This window comes from Thunnus maccoyii, chromosome 5 (genome assembly GCF_910596095.1).
Source record: "Thunnus maccoyii chromosome 5, fThuMac1.1, whole genome shotgun sequence".
NCBI lineage: Eukaryota > Metazoa > Chordata > Actinopteri > Scombriformes > Scombridae > Thunnus > Thunnus maccoyii.
In genome coordinates, this window is record NC_056537.1 from 28466682 (window position 1) to 28487494 (window position 20813).

The following is a 20813-nucleotide window of genomic DNA, read 5'->3' on the forward strand; positions in this document are numbered from 1 at the left end:
CATGTAAGCTACTAAGAGATGGAGTAGTTCAGCCCTTTCTCAATGTTTTTTACCCGGCCTTTATTAGGGAATGGCCTACTCTATATATGCTATTACTGGTGAACATTCTCTTATTTGAGAATTTATGGAATAAAAATTACCTAGTGTACTAATTGTAATTTGTTTACTGTAGATAAAGAAGTACTATTGGTGATAGGTTGGTGTTGAGTAACACAGTTTATGTTATTTAGCACCAATAGAGCTAGACCAATAAATCATCCAGGCCAATATATTGGCTAATATTAGCTTATCACAAATATATGTCTCGGCATTTATGTTGAAATAAAACGGTTAGAAAAGTATAGAAACGCCAAAGATATGTTGTAGGTAATTTTTTAAAAGTTTGTGTTTATGTTAAAGTCATGTTGACGGATATATTGTTGTCAGACTCTTTGAACTCCCAAATATTGAGGTCAGTATCAGCCTTATAAATATATAAGAGATTTGTGGTCGGTTCGTATCTATCCCTATACAGGCTTATTGACACAGTTAACAGGACAGATAAGTATTGAGGTTAAAGCAGCAGTTGTCGGCAGGTCACAGTGCACCTGCTGCAACACCCCAAGGTCAGCTGCTAAATATCTCTGAGCAGAGTAGCAGCACTGTTATGAGACCAGTGTAACAATTACAATTCAGATATAATCAAATACTTGCAGAGAACACGGTCCCTACATCAGCTCTCAGTAAATGCGATTGTGAGGTTAAAATAATAGTACTTTTAACAGGAAGGGGGACTCCAAAAAGAATATTCAGATTTACTACAGGACGTTGCCGTTTCCTGCCTGAAAAGCATGTAGTAGTAGGAGGGAGGTGCTTATTAGGAATGTTTAAATTCTTCTGTGCCTTAACATTGAGCTGGCTTGACATCTACAGTATGGCTTGTTGATAATTAACTTTTGAACGAGTGGGAGACTTGCCCAGAAGAGTGAGCCAAATCAAACAGGCTGCAAATCGACCAGTGGCCTTTAAAATAGGTCAGAGGAAATGAAACAGAAGTTGAAGGGATGGACTGCAGAGCTGTCGGACAGTCGATATGTGGCCACTGCAGTCACTGTGTGGGACACTTTGACAGCCTCTAAACAGAAAGGTGAAGGGATGAATTGTGCTCTGTTCTCATATAACAGCTTTTCTCCAACAAGAGTATTTTTTTGTGTGTAATCTGCATACATATAAGAAAAGAGAGGGTATTTATGTGTGTTTTGAGTAATTTTTGACATCATTCCAGATTAGGAAATTAGCTGTCTGACCAATTCGCTGTCCCTGCTACAACTGTTACAACTATTCTCTCATCCGATTTCTCTTTATCGCTATTTCTAAATTTAAATCTGTGACCTGCACAAGAGCACAGTAAACATGGTTATCACTGGCATAAAAGTGATATCACAGCTCAGTCCTCAGAACCCACACTAAAGCGTGTTTGTAAATGTTATCGCTTAAATAGAGATTATACACTAACTGAATCCCTGAGTCAATACTTTGATCTGATCTCTTACTGTCCATGTGTCACATACAGTATGTAGGTTAGAACAAGCCAAAAATAAGCTCTGAATATACAGTACATATGCAAGCTGGATGCTGCAGATCTGGGTCAGTACACGGATGCACTCACTGACTTGCTGAAATACTGTCAGAGGACTGATACATCTTATAAGCCCCACTGGAGTTTGAGTCTTTGCTCTGTGTTACACACAGACCGCCAGCTGGCCTGTTGTCTGGCAGTATGTGTGTCAAGATGATTATGGTAATGTGGATAATTCACATTGGGGATTTGAAACGGCATGTGATCAGCACTCTGCAGATAAGGCATTACATAACGGTGGGGAGTTTTCTCTGAACAAATGCTCTGGGAATGAGGCAGAATGTGCTGCACAATGTGCAGGAGGTGGATAGTTTGTTTGCTCAAGATGTGAAAGCGTTTCTAAAGTCGGCACGGTATCCCTCTGTTATTAACATTATGCTGATAGAAACATTATGCAGATGTAAGAAAAAGATAGATTGTTCTGTGCTTCAAACAATTTTGTTAAGATTAAACATTACTTGATCTAGTTGTAATATGCTAAATAAAATGTCTAGATGTTAATGTGATCGTTGCCAATAGTCTTGGACAGATTTTTTTTTAAAGCCTCTTCTTAAAAGAACACTCCATTGATTTATGATGAACAGTTTTAAAACAAAAAAGATCAAAATTGATGCAGCGTGACCAGAGATATCATCTTTTTTATTTCATGCTTTCTTCTTCTTTGGCAAAATCTGCCACCTACATTATCCACAATGCAATGCAGCTAATGTAGCCTGGAGCTGGAAGTCTCAACTAGAGATGAACGAACCATTGCTGACTCAAGTGACATCACTTGAGGCATTTTTTAAATCAAACTTCATGCAGCTACATCTGGAGCCACAAAAGGCTTTATACTTTTTTCACAGATGCAGTGGTACTCTCCAACACCTGAAAACACACCTTGATTTGTAAAATCGACGGAAAGTGCAGGTTCTTTGCAGATAACAACAGTCACCTCACAGAAAAAAATCTGCAAAAATTGTGATATGTAATTAATCGTTAAAGTCCTTTTCAGGCAAAAATGCCCCAAAAATTCTGGTTGCAGCTTCTCAAATTTATTGATTTATAGCTTTTATATTTCTTATGCAATACTAAGCTGAATATTTTTTGGTCTACTGGTCAGACAAAACAAACAATTTTAAGATGCTACATTAGGCTTTAGGAAATTTTGATGGGTGTTTTTTTAAAACCATTTTCTGACATGTAGACTAAGCAATTACTTAATCAGTAAGGAAAATAATCTGCATATTATTCGGTAAGAAAAAATTATTGTTCTTTGCAGTCCTGTTGTCAATCATTTTCTTTGAAATATAAGAAGGAACACAAATTGCAACATTTTTCTGAGAATGATGGAAGAGACAACTTGCCTGTTTTTGGCAGCTTGTTACAAGTAGGCTGTTTGAGTACAGTCACAACAATAAAATGTTTAGCACGTTATCTCTTCAAAAAACCACCTCGGAATTCTTTATCAACCTTGTCTGGTTTCATATTTTACATCTTTGTACTCTGCATAAAAGTAATTGCTGAAAACTGAAATTGAATTTGAATTTTCAACTTCTATTTAAAGTGTTATGTATATAATTAGACACTAGCATCTTTCTAGTTCAGTTCAGAGTTCAGTGTCGAGCTTCTCTGTAAGTGGTGAGTTATGTTTTGAGAAACATGTTTGCACCATGATTCAAAGTAACATCTAGGAGGCCACTAAGCGGGCAGTATTGTTTCCTTTAAGTTGGCTTCCTGCGGGACAATCAGTGTGAAACACATTCCCTGGCTCGAGGCCCAGTGTTCAGATCCAAATCTCTGTCTCTGCAGAAATTTATCTGAAGGATTTTCACTTAATAGGTTTAACTTAACAATATGTTATACTGCTTTTTACTGCAACCATTTAGGGTCACATTTAAATGAAAATAGATTGCAGCATGAGCTGGAAAACTCCATCTCCTATGAAAATTTTGTTGTGGCTGTACCAGTAAAAGCACCTGTAGACAGACAGGTGTAACTCCTGCACACTTAATAAATAATAAACACTTACATTTATTCCGAAGCTATGTTTTGGTCGAGTGACCTTCATCAGACATTTCACATTTGCATTTACAGCAACCTGAAAGTAAATGAATTTAATGCGTAAACTGTTTTGCAAAAGCTGTTTATGAACATTTGATTAGCATTGTGACATTAGCGGAATCATTCATATTAACTACAGCCCTTACATTTGCCACTACATGTAGACTCAGGTTATTTCAAATATTCATGATACATGAAAGTTATTTTAATGTAAAAGGTGTTTTTTGGCATGAATGAATGTTCTGAGATTCTACCACATGAAGCTATTTGAGTTTTTTTTGCGGATTAGAGTTTCATTTCCTGCTGAAAGCAGTCATTTCCTTATTGTTTGAGTTGAAACAAGAAGAACCACTTTTTCAGAAAGCCCTTTTTCTAACTGGCAAGGGTACTGAGAGAAAAGGAAGTCTAGTCAGTATATGAATAAAAATGTAAGAGAAAGAACTTTATTGCTAGCTAGCTAGATCCTGCTAACTAACTAGCTTCAGACTAGTATTAATTTGAATCTAGAAACTAATTAGTGATAATTTAGTCTTGCTAAGTTGCTGTGTTTAAGTTGCCATCCGGAAGAGCAGATGTAATAACTTCATTAATCTTTTATTAGTTTATTAATAGTTAAGGTTTATTTAGGTGAATCAGCTGTATACTGAGCGCTGGACCAGTTCATGTTGTGAGCCTTGCTCTGCCAACAATCCCTCTCCCCTGCTAACGACCTCCTGCCTACTTGGTTTGAAGCCCAGTCTTCTGTCCTCTCTACACAATAGAGAGAAGCTAAATGAAGTCGGTCAGAAGCCAGCACACAGCATCAGTCTTTCAGGCTCTTGAACTTGTTTGTGTTGGTATGAGAGAAGGTTCCCTGTTAACATTGGCCCCTGTTGTGCTTCAGGCTACGTGTGTTGGTGTGTGAGTTTTGTGTGTCTCTAAGATAAAGGAGGAAAGACAAGGCCGTCTTCTCTGCTTCAGCTGCTTCAACAGTGACTGGTGCTCTGAGTGGGCCAACTCTTCCTGGAAGTTTTAATCTACCTCTTGTGTTCTCCTCACTGCTCTGAAAGGCAAACCCATCTAACCCTAAACACAGAATTTCTCCTCATTTCAACTCTCCCACCCTTCCTCTCCTCCCCCTGATTTCCACTGCAGCCCCTCTCAGACATGGACTTTACCTTTTTAATGTTCTGACATTTTTACATGTCAGATCTTTAATCCTTTTTCTGTTAAAGTTGCCCTGGCAGTTTGCCTGCTTAGATACCTTAAAAATGTATGTGACTCTCATACATTGCTATTAACACTAACACCAAATTATCTTTTCTCATGCAACTTACATATTCTTTAAGAAATGGTGCCACTGAATTTGTTTTTGTGTGTGCTACAGGGCAAAATATTTTAAAAATCCCCTGTGGAAAATTCCACTTGTCAAATTACCAGCTAAGTCTTGCTGTATTTTTATTCATGTTAACTGCTTTCAAGGAAACGGTAAAAGAAGGAAGGGTCATTACGTCAGAATACCAACGTTGTAATGCTCTGCTTGGTGACAGACTTTGGTGCTAGCTCTATTGAAGCCAATGGGAGATGCGTGGAGAAGCACACTAAAACACAACATATCTACATCATATGACCTTTGAGGAAGAAACGCCTCTACCAAATGAAAGATCTTCCTTATCTTGTGACAGTTTCTCTATCCGTAAAGGTCATATCATCTTGAACATGAGCCAAGCACTGTTACAGCCTCCATGTCTGAAAGGTGCCAACAGAAGAATTGTTTCCTTCACTACTCTCAACCCATCTCACTCCAACTTTCATGTTTTCAGAAACTGTGATGAGGAAAAGCTCTTTGTCTCATTTGCCATGCTGTTCCTGTTGCATTTTACAGCACTGATGGGTAGTGGTGATGGTGAGGGCACATACTTTAAATGTTTTGCTGTTAGGTTTCTTACCGTTGTGTGTGTGTGTTTTTAGGGGGCAGAGGCCATGGTACTGGAGAGTGTGATGTTTGCGATCTTGGCCGAGAGGGAGTTGGGACCTAAACTCTACGGCATTTTCCCTCAGGGCCGACTGGAGCAGTATGTTCCCGTAAGTTACCTGTTGTTGTTCATATGCACATGGGTTTGTATATATTTACTTTTGTGATCAGTTTAAAAAAGGTACACCGAATAATCGGAACACCTTAATTATGAAGACCTTAGTTTAACCTAGTTAAGACAAGCAGACAATTCAATCAATTTTATTGAATCATTTTTTAAATTAGTTGCGGTATCGTAGTGTATGTTCTTGCTGTTTTTAGGACTCGGTATTGGCCAAAATGTGTCGACAGCACCGGATAACTGTCAAGTAACCAAATGTCTGGTCAAATATATATCTTGTTTGCTTTCTCTTTGATCTGACAGATGTTGATTTATTACACATTTTTGCCAATTTTATTAATTAGACAGAGCTACCTGAAAATCTATTCTCAGTCAGCTTCTTAAAATGAACAACAAGGTCCTATAAGAACATAAAATTTTCTGCATGAGTAAGAACAGTTTTGGTTATTTCACATGAGAGAATGTCATGCATTTCTGTCCACCAATCACAGTTCAGCAATATTTTAATCAAAATGTCGTGGGGGTTTTTTGCTTATGGTGTCAGTCAAATCAAACCTGATAGTGCAGCATAGTTTTTTGAGTGTTCAATTTTTAATAAATAATGTCCTGAACAGTAAATGTGCAGAGAAAAAACATGATATGAAACCAAAATATGTGGGGCTTTAAGATGTGAGCTCTCCTTTTGTTTAACGAAAAAAAAGTTTTTTAGAAATAAGCGTTTATATTTCTCAAAATAAACCGTCAAAAAAGTATTAGTAAAATTATTTGTATTTAGGGTTAGGATTTGAATTAGGCATGGAGAAGCATTGGTTAAAATTTAGCACTGACAGCCTGGGAAAGAATGATATAATATAGTGTGTGTGTGAGGTGTACTATTCAATGGTGCATTATTGATCAATGTTCAGAAAGAACTAATAAACCATAAAACATCTGCTCTTCAGTATCTAAACAGGACTGTGTTAAACAATTCATTTTACATATTGAAGAAAGTAATGACTTCTACCATTGAACTGACCAGCCACACGTCATTCAAGACATTCATGTTCTTTAAACATGGATGTACAGCAAGAACAAAAAGCTGATTGGACTTTGACTGATTGAACTTAAATACCGGGACTTCCCGGAGGATTTCATAACGTCAGTAAACTGTACATAACAGATTCATGTTTGCCGACCCAGCTGGGTTCAACAATGTTGGGTTCAACAATGTTTGTTGATTTCTCAGGATTTTGATATGGATTCATTTCAGGGTAAATTGTGAATGTGTATTTTTCTCTGCTACAGCATATTGTGATTTGGGCTACTAAGACACTTATAGTATTCATAAAAAAATAATGGTTATGAATAAAATAACCAGTTACAATATCCTGTTAACAGAGCCGTAAACTGGACACCTGTGAGTTAAGTGACCCCAGTATCTCAGCGGAGGTTGCAGAGAAGATGGCCAAGTTTCATGCAATGAGGATGCCTTTCAACAAGGAACCCAAGTGGCTGTTTGGAACCATGGACAAGTAAGTCAAGAAAATCTCATTGTCTTGACCTGCCCCATCTAATGTACTGTCTCATTTTTAGTGATATTCCCAAGATCATTCTGTCTCCTCTCTGGCTAATACCAGCGAGAGAAGAAGATTAAACACTGTGCCAGTATCAAGTTTCTGAATCGGAAGATAACACATGATGTCACTGATTACTTATTGACAAGTAATGAGTTGGCAGTCAGGTTATCATGATACACTTCCGTTTGAATTGCTTTCAAATGTTTTTGTCGGATGTTTATAAGGATTACGTTGCACAATGTTTGTCAGCATGTGGTGATAAAGTCCATGGTCCTGTTCCACTTTTCTTTACCGTAAGGGCGTAAATACTTGTTTATCACCACCTGGATTATGTTTCACAAACATGACTCATTTGTCCAGCCGTGTGACTGACGTGTTCATTTTGTAAAGGCTGATGACAGAAAAGAAACGTAGAAAGAAAGGGCTACTGTGTAATAATTTATTAAAGTGAAAATTCACATGCTGCTTTAGCCATTTCATAGAGGTGACTGACCTTTTTTTAGACATGTCAGAGAAGCTAGAACACAGTTTTGGGTGTGTTAAACTCCTCAACTGATTGTGAAGCACAGATGCTAGAGTCCTTAAGCTCCATGTGAAGTTTAGTGGGCAAACAGCAAGTGGACTCAGGCTGTTAAATGATTTTTATCTTTGCTAAGTGACATTCAATTCAAAAGAGAAATGACTACTTTTATGACATACAGGATTTTCTTTTTCTCTTAGATTATCATTGTTTAGAATGATCGGTGCTGGTAATCAGGACTGAACAAAATTTAAAAAGCACTTCTAAAAGTTACGTAATATAATGTGCACAGTTACAAGAAAGTACCTAATTTAACCAGATATATTAACCTTTAAATGTGTAGTTTCATTTAAAACAAGAAAGAATCAAAGAAGCATCATCCTTAATACTAAATTATTTAAAATAGCAGATGTATTTGTTTTTTCATAAATTGCTATTTAGTGCAGTTTTTATTGCCTTCTTCACTCACTTTAAAGTTAGTTGAAAACCCACACAAAATGCATGCTAGCTTAATTCATCTTGTATGCTATACCAGTCCAAACCTGAATTTGTATCGCTTTCAGTTTGAACACACATTCACTTTTAATGTGTGAAAGTGAAGCAAACTTTGCCTAAAATGACTAGTGCAAATTTGACTATTGGAGTGTTTTTGCTGTCTGTGTTTAGTCATCCCAAACAACCAACAAACATACTGTACAGATGTTAGCTGTAGCTAGCTAGCAACAACACTATGTGCCTGTGCTGGTTTGTGTTGCACTTTAGCCTCTGACTGATTCAGAACTTACCAGAGACTCCAGTTCTCCCTGCTATTTTCCTCCAATTTCTCTTGTTTTCTTCTTATCTCTGTATGTAGCCAAAATGTAATTAAACCAGTATAAATTATGCTTATGACTTTTTTCAAACTGTTTTAGCACTGAACAAATAGAACTAAGCTAGTTTTCATTCTCTCTCAAATGGTATGTGTTTAAACAGTGTAATGTGTTAATTTGCATTATTATATTGCATCCTGTATAATGTGTACTGCAGTAAGGATATATGGTTCAGGCCTGCTGGTTTTCATATGCATCACACCATTTGTCATATACCTTCTGAGTGATGAGATATCTGAGAAACACTTGTCATAAGCTTGTGAGTGATGATGCGGCTACACAGAGCCCGATTCAGATTGAAGAGATGTCTTTAGTAAAGACATCACAGTCTTAGATATTGTTAGAGTTAAATGGAACTAATTTTCTACAAATCTCACTTCTGACTATATGGTCATATATGGTTGTTATCATAAAAATAGATATGGAGTTATAGTGGCGGTAATGATGAGAACATCAAAGCTACTACTATTGCTACTCATTTGTGTTAATCAACAACCAGCCAATCTCCTGAAGAAATATTATGGGAATTTTCGGCCGTTCTTGAGAAAAAAAGAGAACATGTGAATATTTTTTCTGACTTACCACTTTATCTGACAAACCGCATTCAGATCTCTGTTCCTCTTCTCTGCACCTGCGTACACACAGACACACACACAGAACTACTACTACTGCCTTATTCTAGGACTACTGCATCTGCTACTACAGCCTCCACTTTTTTTGAATCTTCTACTACAACACTACTGCTATTACTACTACCACTACTTTTATAACTACAGTAATTACTACCACTGTAACTAATATTTGATTATAATTAAATTAACCTTTTTTATTTTTACAATAATTTTTACAACTCTTTAAGTCCAGCTTTAATAAGAAGTATATAAACATTGAATAAATGCTTTATAATGCACTATAATATGGTTGTAAACAGATATAAGGACATTTTAAGTGTTTAGTGTCTCCTATGAAGATGCATTTTATACTATTACAACTCTGTTTTGCTAAATTTTCATGTATAATATGCTTATACAGTATATCAGTTTGCAAATACATTATGGTATGTTATAGACCATTTATTAACTGTTTGTGTACTGCTTAGGAATGCTAAATAGGGGGACTTGAAATAATGTATTACCTCATTGGTTCACACACTACTGTAATCTGATATTTATTGTAATTGTATTAGTAGAAGAGGAAATTAATATGCAGTAGTTCCAGTAAGACCATTAATAACCTCTGATTCTCTATTTTGCTTGTCAAGATGAGGCATCATGCCTATCAGTGAGTCAGGATGATGTTTCTCTCACATGATCCTGACTTCATCGTGTATCACACTACTTTGTCAGATCAAAGACAAATATCTGTGAGGGAAATGGTGGAGTAACTGTGAGTTTGTAACTCTCACTAGATACCTGAGCCAAGTCATGAGGCTCAATTTCACCAGAGAGTCCCACCTGCGTCGCTTCAACCGCCTCCTCAGCTACAACCTGCCACAGGAGATGGATATGCTCAAGTATGTTCCTGTACACACACACACACACACCAGCACAGAGGTGATATGCACACAACACATACATTTGTTTCCAGCTGTGGTGTTATGCAACAGAATGTACAGAATGTGTAGGTCCTATGATGGTGTTTACAGCAGAAAAACCTCAGATTAACCTTTGAGTAATAACTTTTGATAGAACACAGCAAACTGGAACACTGGACACTGTCTCATTAATATTACAAAGTGCTGACCGGCTCATGTTTTAAATAGTGACTGTAGAGATAAAGAGCAAGTGCAATGAAGCACTGATATGTTACGATAAAATTCATGTCAGTCCTTTTTCCAAAACTGGGATTCAGCCCAGAACGTGATGTTGAAAAGCAGAAATATCAGCACCTGGATAATTACATGTTGTTATTCTGAGCACTAACCTGTCAACCTTCAATGTACTGTATATATTATGGTGATTCTAATCATGTATAACAGTATAACATGCAAACCTTGTTGGAGGTTGGCTTCTACTCTGAACGTTAACCAAACTGCCAGGTAAATGGATCAAACCACTTATTTGTTCCAGCAGCTCTGTGGATTTAAGCCGTTAATCCAGAGTCAAAGGAACCACCATCTGTTGTCTCTAAAGGACTTTTTCTCACATTCCAGGATTTAAAAAAAAAGAAAAAAGTGGCAGCTTAAGTTTTTATTCCTGGTCTGAAGTCAGTTGCAAGCTGTATAATAAAGTGCAAAACAGAGATGAAGCCTCCTTGGTGATATCCATATTATTTTGTCCCAGCATGGGGATCACTGTAGTCAGTATGTAAAAATGCACACAGTTTATCTTGAACTAAAATCTCTTGTCCAGAACATATTAAACACAGCAGATTGATCATCTTCTAACCTCTTTTTCTATATGTTCAGGTCTCTGCTGGAGTCCACACACTCTCCTGTGGTGTTCTGCCACAACGACTGCCAGGAAGGTAAGAACATACAGACGCCAACATCTTCTTACTGTAGGCTGGACACTTGCTTGTCTCTTTAGTGATTTAGAAAAAATAACATTTGTGTGTGTTGCTTTCAGGGAACATCCTTCTTCTGAAGGGCCGCCAGACGTCAGACAAACAGAAGCTGATGCTCATTGACTTTGAGTACAGCAGCTACAACTACAGGTATGTTAGCAGCTACAGATTTCACCTGCAGCAACGTTGGTTTAAAAGATAAATCTGGTGATATTCTTCATTTTTCTTAAATGCCAATAAATCACATGTGCAGACCCAAACAAACCATGAATTTGAATGAAAGTGTCTGTGTTTTCATAGCCTGATATATCTTGTTCCTCTGTGCTGTAGAGCTTCATTGTTGTTTAAAAACTCTTAAAATCATGTCAGTGAGCCACACCGTTGCATTGGGTAACATGTTCTTTCATAACCATGAACACACACACACACACACCGTAGTTTATCCCACAAACACTGTCCTGCTGCTGAAAATAGTCACCAACAAACACGCCATTTCCTCTTGTTTGAATAATGGTTGCTAAAAACTACAGTGCCCAGCTGTTTAGGGAAATTACTTAGCATATTTAAAATGAAATATTTTTAAAGATGTAAAAAACAAAAACATTAATGTATCAAAAACTGTAGAATAATATTAGCTTTATCCTTTAAGACATAGCTTTTATAAACAAATAACCATCTTTCTTGACTTCCTTTATCTGATTTTTAAAGCTAAAATGTTGTTTTTAGAGGTATCATACCGTGCCATTACATACCGTAGAGGCATGTCAACACTGAATTTGTACCACTAAGATTTTCTTTCTAAATTTTAAACTGCAAACTGTATTCTGTACCCCAGTGGTGAAAGTCAGAGAACAAGCAGCTAATGGGAAATGGAAGAATTGGAGAAAATCTGGCCTGTGAGGAATGTATTTTGCTGAGTTGACCTTCACATCATAACACAGAGAAATGAAACTAGATGACGAAAGGAAGGAAGTTCACAGCTAAACTGATTGTTTTTCCCCAAAGATTTCCTTTTGGCCCTGAGCTCCTTCCAAAATGATTTTTGAAAATACAGTGCGAGCTGTCATCAGACAACTGTAACTGTGAGACTACATTTTTGTGCAGTATGTTAGTAAATTCTAGGGAAATTTTTAGTGCTGTCAGGATTTCCCGTCTGGTTTGCACTTCTTCTTTTTGAAATATAAAGTCTAGCTCAGCTAACAGTGTTTGAACTCTGACACCTTCACAAGTGAGTTTAATAAATAAAGTAAAATTGATCCACCATATAACCTAATCCAAATGCCCTGTGCAGACTGCCAGGCATTGCTGATGTTGGGGGTTTAAATCTCCTTCAGCTGCCTCTGCTGCGTCACCGTCCTTCATCCCCCTGCCAGTTCTTTTCCTACCAACAAACCTTGGCTGTGCACCCGAAAGTGAGGGGTGGGGTAGGTGAAGAGTGAAAGAGAAAAAGAGAAAGAGAGAGATAACCTAGATATTGACCAAGTAAGAAAGCAAAATCAGAGGGAAAACTAGAGGAAAAGGAATGCTGCCTGGCTTTTATCTGTCTTCCATCAATATTTCATAATGCATGGCCACCTCCCTCTGTTAAAATATTCACTGCAGCTGTTATGTAACCAGAGTTTGGCAGGCCATTGAGAACACGCAGGATGGAGGCCATGGAAAGACCTGTCAGTGTTACAAATGGAAATGATGGTGCAATAGATTTCCCGTACAGTGGTGCGCATAGAACTGGGAATAGACTGGGAATACAATGATATCATTGTACATAAGAGGATCACTTATTTTCTGCACCTTTTAGTGGCTTGAAATGTGTTTGTATCTGTGTGTGTGTGAATTCCTGAGTGGCTCAATTATGGGAAACAGCATAGATCACACTGGCCTTGATGCTCTCAGACAAAGCTCTCTCTCTTTCTCTCTCACACAGACACACTAACACACACATACTCCCACCCCCTGCAGCTCGTTTCAGCGTGGCCCCTTTAAGTCTCCTCATATGTTTCACAGCAAACACGTGACCCTCTGTACACAAGTGACCCACTGCACACACATGCCTAACATGTGAGCACATGTACCATCATGTATGTACAGGAAGAACACGCCCACAAACGGACACACAGACAAGTACCCTCTGGATTCTTTTTTCTCATTGACCGACATGAGCCAGATGTGAAAACAGAAGTAGATTAGTCCCAGAGAGCAGTGGGAGGCTTTGTGTTGGAAATGTTCCCTGGCTCCTGATAGCAATGTTGGAATCAACATGTTGATTTAGGGCATGACTATATGCACCGTAGTGTATTTGCTCCAAGAATCAAATTCTCAAATAGAGGCCTTTATTTATCTGAAGATTTACCTGATGGCCTTTATTTGATACTAGCTTTTATTAGAAGAAGACCTTTATTTATCATTTTCTGCTTTATGAATATATTTTCACATACATTTTAGCTATGCCAGCAGTGTGGCTCTAGGGATGGCACTGTCAGTCAGTCAGCCAGGCCACCACTTTGGTCCAGGCAGAAATATCTCAACAACTATAAGATGGATTGCCATGAAATTTTATACATTTTATACATACAAACATTCATGGTGCCCAGAGGTTGAATCCTATTGAATTAAGTGATCATGACTTTTCATCTAGCACCACCAGGAGGTCAAAATTTTAATGTATCTAGTGAAATATCCTTTCATCTACAAGATAGGTCAGCACAAAATTTTGTACATATTCATGGTTCCCAGAGGATGAAATCGAATCACTTTGGTGAACCCCTGGCTTTTATGGCCAACAGCAGCCAAAATTTGAGTTCATCCAATGCTTTGTTTTGTGACCAAATACCTGCAAAATGAATGACGTTCCCATCAGCCTCAGGTGATACAATAACCTGTGTTTTTGCAGGAAAGATACTCAAACAAAGGCAGGGCTAACTGAAACGAAAATCAAAATACCGAAATACCGATGCATCATTATTTCTGTTTTGGGAGCTAAAACAGTGGTACAGGATGTAGAAACTAACTCTTCCCAACTGTCAAGACACACTGAGTTATTTAATACAACAATATTTTCATCCATCATCTCTAATTGTTCTTCTGTCATTGTGTCTGTCCATCTGTTAACCTTGCAGGGGATTTGACATTGGTAACCATTTTTGTGAATGGATGTATGACTACAACTGTGACGAGTTTCCTTTCTTCAAAGTTAACGCTCAGGCCTACCCCTCAAAGGCCCAGCAGGTGTGTATGATATTGGTGACTTACTTCGTCTTCTGACTCAATTTGATATTTTTTGCTTCTTTGGCTTAATTTATTGACTGCTGACTTTTGCAAACTTGTGGTGTCTCCGTACAGCTCCACTTCATTGAAAACTATCTGCGTGAGTCTGACCAAGGGTTTGACAACCTGAGTGAGGAGGACCAAATGAAACTGAAGGAGGAGCTGTATGTGGAGGTCAACAGGTGAGCTCAGATGTAGGACTCAGTGTCAGGTGACATAATACAATAGAAAAGTAAACAAAGTACAAACCGTGTGTCCATGTGATTTTGACTGTAGGTTCTCTCTGGCATCCCACTTCTTTTGGGGCTTGTGGTCCATCATCCAGGCCCGGCTCTCCACCATCAAGTTTGGATACCTGGTGAGTCCTACATTTAATTACTTTTATGCTTGTTGAGTTAGTTAAAGTCAGTTAATATGAGAGGTGGTGAGGTCAGGCTGCCATGTCAACCTGACAAGATATCACAGAGACAGACTGAGGAAGGTTGTCTCTGTCACAACTCTCTAGGTGATACAGTTCACCCCTTTTGCATTATGCTCCAAGTTGGGTAATCAACTCATTTGGACAAGATTCCTGGATATTAGTAATGTTACATCCTTTGAGGGATGTTCACCTATTGTCTTTATTTAGCATTTAATTAGCATAGTATACATTTCCATAGCATCATTATCCAACGGTCTGGTCTGTTTTCATTCACAAATGTTTTCCAAATGCTTCTACTTGGCTGTTTCAGTCATTGTTAAGTTACCATCATGACACTCGACACTTCCTTCACTGATGTTTCACATTAAAAGCCTTTTTGTGACTCAAAGGGCATAATCCCTCTCAATAGTGATACACTTTTACTGTGAAACGTCGCTAGGAAATGTTGAATTTCATTAATGGTAGCTTAATAGTGATTGAAAAGGCGGCTAGGTAGAAGCCATTTGATATAATTAGTGAATGAAAACAGGATTTCTGTTAAAAAGAGAAACTCACAGCAGCAGTGTGGTGAGAATTCAGGTATAAATGAATGTTTACTTGACTGTGTTCTAGGAGTACGCCTTGGCCAGATTTGATGCCTACTTCCAGCAGAAGAAGATCTGGGCTGTCTAATGGAATGAGATGATTGGATGGATTGACAACGTGTTCAGCCAAACGGCAGGAGGAGGACATACTGGCTGATAAAGATTCCACATGCTTTACTTACACTCCCTGCCTTGAGAGTATTTGCTGGCTACTGTTGGTGATGCGTTGACCAAAGCCTAGACTTGATCACATGGCTAGGTGCTTAAAGTACACCCCTAAATCCATTGCAGCTCAAAATTTACACCGCGTAACTCCCTGAGAGCCAAAAAAAAGACAAAATGTCGACTTGTACTAACCTTCATCACTGGTGAGAACTGCTCTCTGCTTCTGCCTTGTTTGAACCATACCACTAACATGAGGGTTACGTTTTGAGCAGGAGAAAGGTGGATTTCGGTTACAGCTGGGTTGGAAATGTTAACATTGCATCAATGTATATGTATTGATCATTCCTTTATGGAAATGCTCTGTGGGAAAGAACCAAAATGTGAACTTCTCTTGGTAGGTTCCTGCTTACTTAAGCAGCCAGTTGCTAACTATGTATATTATATATAGATCTCAATGTGCCAGTAACCTGGTCCTATCTGTTACTGATGGGCTGGCTTATTGGCTGGTGGAATCATGACTTGATCAACAGGTCAGATTGATGTCTACACCTCTAGATATTACACACTTGGTATTTGTTCTATTTTCTTTTTTAAACGGCTGTATTTGATATTTTCTTTAGGCCAGGGCATCAGATAATGTTGTATTTCCATGTATGTGAACAGTTGAGGTTCTTTTTTCTGTGTTAAACTCCACCAAATCAAAATCAAAGTAATCAAACTTCAGGTATTTCCTTTACAATTAGGTCTGGTTTTGCCTGGCTACCTAGCTAAAAACGCCATTACACCGACGAGCTTTTCTTAAGCGTGTTAAATCTATACTGACAGAGATGTGGTAGATTTATGGTATTAATATGGATCACTGGGACAGTAAATCTCCATCTCAGTATAGTTTACATATTGGCTATTTACATCTGCGTTGTGTGATTTTTGCTAAAAAGACTTTCCAGTTATGCTTTATGAACCTGAGGAATTGTTGCTAAATTCTCTATTTGTAACTAGGGAGCTACAGTAAATGACCATAATTAAGCATTGAAGAAAACTTCACACAGTACACTGTGGTTCCTTATAGTGGTTATGGATTCTTTGATGACATCACTGTTTTTCTGGCACAAGTGCCTCCTGCCAAGTTGCCTCATCATGGTATCCATAATCCAAAATAACAACAGAGGCAGGCAGACCATACTGCACAGCTGAATTTTGCACAGATTACTTCAAATAAGTTGCAACTGCAGCTGTGTAGCAACTCTGTTAAAGGGGCATTTGGTAAAATGTTGCTTTAACCATATCTATCAGTGACCAAGACCACTCTTTGTTACTGAGAGCTGAGTCATTGGTGTTAATCACCTCAACCCCTGACACACATTGGCTCATATAATGGTCATTGTCTTCCCTAGTGGGATAAAAGTCTTACTTAATGCACATTTAACAAAGGAATTCAGTACTGGGATAGAGAAACACTGTGCCCTGTGTGTGTCAGGCTTACCTCATTGGTTCTGCTTTCAGACTTTCTCATATGCAGATGGATAATTGTTCAAAATTGTTTAAAATGAGCAATGGTGAGAGTGAGAACTGTGACTAATTTGTCCGGCTCATCCAAACATCCTGAGACCAGCTCAATTCTACCTCACCACGGCAAGTTATTACATGTGCGCCAAACTCTCAAGAACTGTACTATTACACCTAGATACACAAATTTATCATCTGCTGCTAGGACAGCCTTCATTTTGCCTTTAAATGAGACATAGATATGTTGAATTTTAGTTTATTTTCCTTGCCTGGCACTTCTCACATTTGGTGAAAAACAGCTTTTTGGTGTTGTTAGCATTTCTCTTTTCACTCTAATTGGTACCAGTGACCATGAGCTAACGTTGATCAGCTTGCCACTACAGTAGTAGTGCCTATTAGACTTGATTCGAAATGCTAACAATGGCAGCAAAGCTTTCCATGATAGACATCAATTGTCTACACTTTTTTCACATTTTCAATATTGGGAGGGTATAGTACCCGGTGGAGAACAATCAGACTAAAATTGACCTTTCGCTAAACCCCACCCCATTAGTTACTGTTACTACACCTACAACATCAGCTTTCCATTCTCACACACATATGCAGTTTACAATAACAGGCAGATTTACAACTCAAAATTCTTTGCAATTTTTGAAATAATGGGTTCTTGATATCAGCCAGAGATAAACAAAAGTAGGCTTCTCATTTCTAGCCAGTGACTGTCGATTTTAAAGATGGTAATGACTGTCGCTGTAGCTAGCTAATTAAGCTATCCTTAGCTAGTTTGCTGAATGCTGAACGCTGTGTCAGGCTGACTTTTTAATGTTTCCAATGAACTTGTTTTAACATGATAATTCCATAGAAGAGGTCTTAAATATACACTTGATGGCTACATACATAATATGCTAAAAGTCTGAGGCTAAAGCTACATGTCCCAGGCAAAAGTCAGCATCTCCACCAGTTGATGATAAGACATGGAAATATAGGAGAAGCATTGTTTGCATATTGCAGTGTACAGCTAGCTAATATACTTGTTTTTTCAACCAGTATGTTTTAACATTTAAAGAGAAAAAGCTTTTATAATGAGGACCAACTAATGTGTTTGGAAAATGTAACCCTACAGTATGGCTGAGTCCAAAATCACTCCCTATTTACTATGTAGTGCACTACATTTACCCTCTGCCATTTTATTTGCTAATATTAGCCTAAATTCTGATAGCATCCAGGTTTCCATACAGTGGGAGTCATGAATGGGGCTTTTGTTATGGAACCTGTAATCCCATAAAGTAATGTAGTTACCAAATAATATGTTCCTATGCTTTAGAAGTAACACTCAGTGAGTCTTGTCAGTTAGGTAGTACGCTTGTGCACCAGACAAGCTTATGATTGCAGCTAACGTTACACAATGCATTCCTTATGCTTTTGTTTTTGTTTTTTGGAAAGGCTAAAAAAAATAATACACCACCCTCTATATTTTTTAAATGCTGAGCATTGCTGACAGCCCCATGCACATCACTTCGACATGATGAAATCCAAAGTTTGACAAACCTGCTGGTCTTAATTACAATTGGTTACTAAGCTATGATTAGACAATGGGGGTTTAGCAAATGGTCAATTCAAAAGGTCAATCTAAATTGTCTCCTTCACCAAAGATATTGCTCAACATCTGGTTTACTTATCATACAATACTGGTTAGAAACACTTAATTTGACCCTTATTTGCCATAAAATGTATGATTCATTGTTGAAATGCTGTGAAAAGATACATTAATAACTGCAGCTGTGTGACTGTGCTGCTACAGATGAAAGCTGTGCAATCACCTCAAAAGTTGACATGCATATTCATGTTTATTCAAGTTTGGTTGTAGCACATTTATACAGCAGGGTAGAGTCCCTGTTTATCTGTGAGCCACTGGGATTTAGTGTGGAAACCACCAAAATGACTGTGATTTTCTTAAGTGTACAGTAGGCATTACCTCATACTTCTTGTGAGAATGGCTACACAGTCATCTACAGTGTACACGAACAGAACGAACTGACCTGGATCATAAAACTTATCTGATCACTGCACCAGTCACCTGGTGATACTGGAACCATCCAGAGGTGTTTGAATGTCTACTGTGGCACTTTTAATCTAAGGACCGAAAAAACAATATGTACTTGAGTATTTTCATGTTTAATCATTTGGGGTCTGTTGAACTATGACTCATTTAAGTTCTTGAAATGTTAGTTTTATTTTACATGCAAGTGTATTTTGTATATTTCAATGTTATATTTCATTTGGAATGTGCTTAATGTATAGTTTAATCTTTATTTTGAGATGCAATGAAATGAGGGATGGATCAGCAGAATGTCTAGTGGATTGGACTGGACAATTATAAAAATTTAGTGTTAATGGTACATCCTTCATGAGGCAATAGTCTTTATTTTAGTACCTGTTCTTTTCACAAGGGCGATTTTTTTTCTTCTTTCTACCTAACCTGAATTTGTTTTTTCTTATTCCGAAAGTTGTTTTTCATTTTTTAAATATATCTTTTGCCCATACCTTTCTCTATACGCTATGTCCAACTCAATTCTCTTGTCCGTTGCCATTATTTTTATTTGTTACAAAAAAAATGGACACCATGATCTGTACCTGCTGTACATTCCATACTTGTTACTCCAATATCATGTACACTCTGGACCAAAAGAACTACCAGTTTGATCCAATTGGTTATTTCAGTAAAAATGTAATTTGTCCCCAGTCAAGAACAAAGAAACACCCTCACTTCTGTTAACACTTGTTATGTAATACATGTAATATTCACTAACAAAAATATAGAGGGTCATGCTATAAATTATCTAAATATAAAGAATGGCAAACTTGTATCTTTGTCATTCTAAATATTCTTGAGAATGTACATTGTGTTAATGTATTCCACTTATTTTTGTGAAAAAGAAAACACATTATGCTCTGTGACAGTATGTACTTATTAATACATACTTTGTCATATAAAATGGTTTTGGGTGAACTGCTGCAGCATAGAAATGACTTTGGCTGTAAATTTACGTTTCTGCTTTGCACAAATAAAAGTTAAAGAGAAAACAACTTGTTTCTTTTCAATATCATATACACTCACAGCTCCATGGACGCATACGCGTGGTTAATATGAACATAGTGAACATGGTAATTCTGTAGTAATTATAGAGAAAATAGACATTTTCAATTAATTAATTAAAATTAATTACTAGCATAATTTAAAGACAGGTCAGCCAAACATGCAAACATATTTGTCTACAAACAAGCATACAATTCAACATCTATGGTAAATTCAGATTGCAATAGTAAATTAATAATGAATTAATATTTAACTTAGTTTGAATTGAGCTTTTTTACATTCCTAGTTTACTTAAACTAGTACTATATTACATAGTTAATTCCAGGAAACATCCAAGAAAATTATTATGGAATTACAGATCTGTTGAATAAAGTATTATTTAAATGATTTATTTTCCAATTATGTTTTCCACTTTGTTGGGTCTTAAAGGTACATTGAATCTGTATGTATAGCATTTCCAGTAGCACTTGAAACGGGTCATCTGTTAAAAGGGGGAAATGGTTCAGCCACCATCATGAGTTGAACTAGTTTGGATTCATCACTTCCTGCATTTCAAGTCAAGGTCCACACCTCACAACCGAAATACAATG

At 37.4% G+C, this 20813-nt stretch overlaps 1 protein-coding gene across 3 annotated transcripts in view; it reads left to right on the forward strand.

The window, feature by feature from the left end:
* Positions 1-20213, forward strand: part of chka (choline kinase alpha) — a 28218-nt gene extending 8005 nt beyond the window's left edge. For all 3 annotated transcript variants that reach the window (XM_042410928.1, XM_042410927.1, XM_042410929.1), the window contains 9 exons: positions 5612-5725; positions 7114-7247; positions 10090-10194; positions 11089-11147; positions 11249-11336; positions 14303-14411; positions 14526-14632; positions 14727-14808; positions 15484-20213. In XM_042410928.1, coding sequence (XP_042266862.1) covers positions 5612-5725; positions 7114-7247; positions 10090-10194; positions 11089-11147; positions 11249-11336; positions 14303-14411; positions 14526-14632; positions 14727-14808; positions 15484-15543 — 858 coding nt within the window. In that variant the 3' untranslated portion in view covers positions 15544-20213. The remainder of the gene's footprint in view (positions 1-5611; positions 5726-7113; positions 7248-10089; positions 10195-11088; positions 11148-11248; positions 11337-14302; positions 14412-14525; positions 14633-14726; positions 14809-15483) is intronic.
* Positions 20214-20813: the final 600 nt, after the last annotated feature.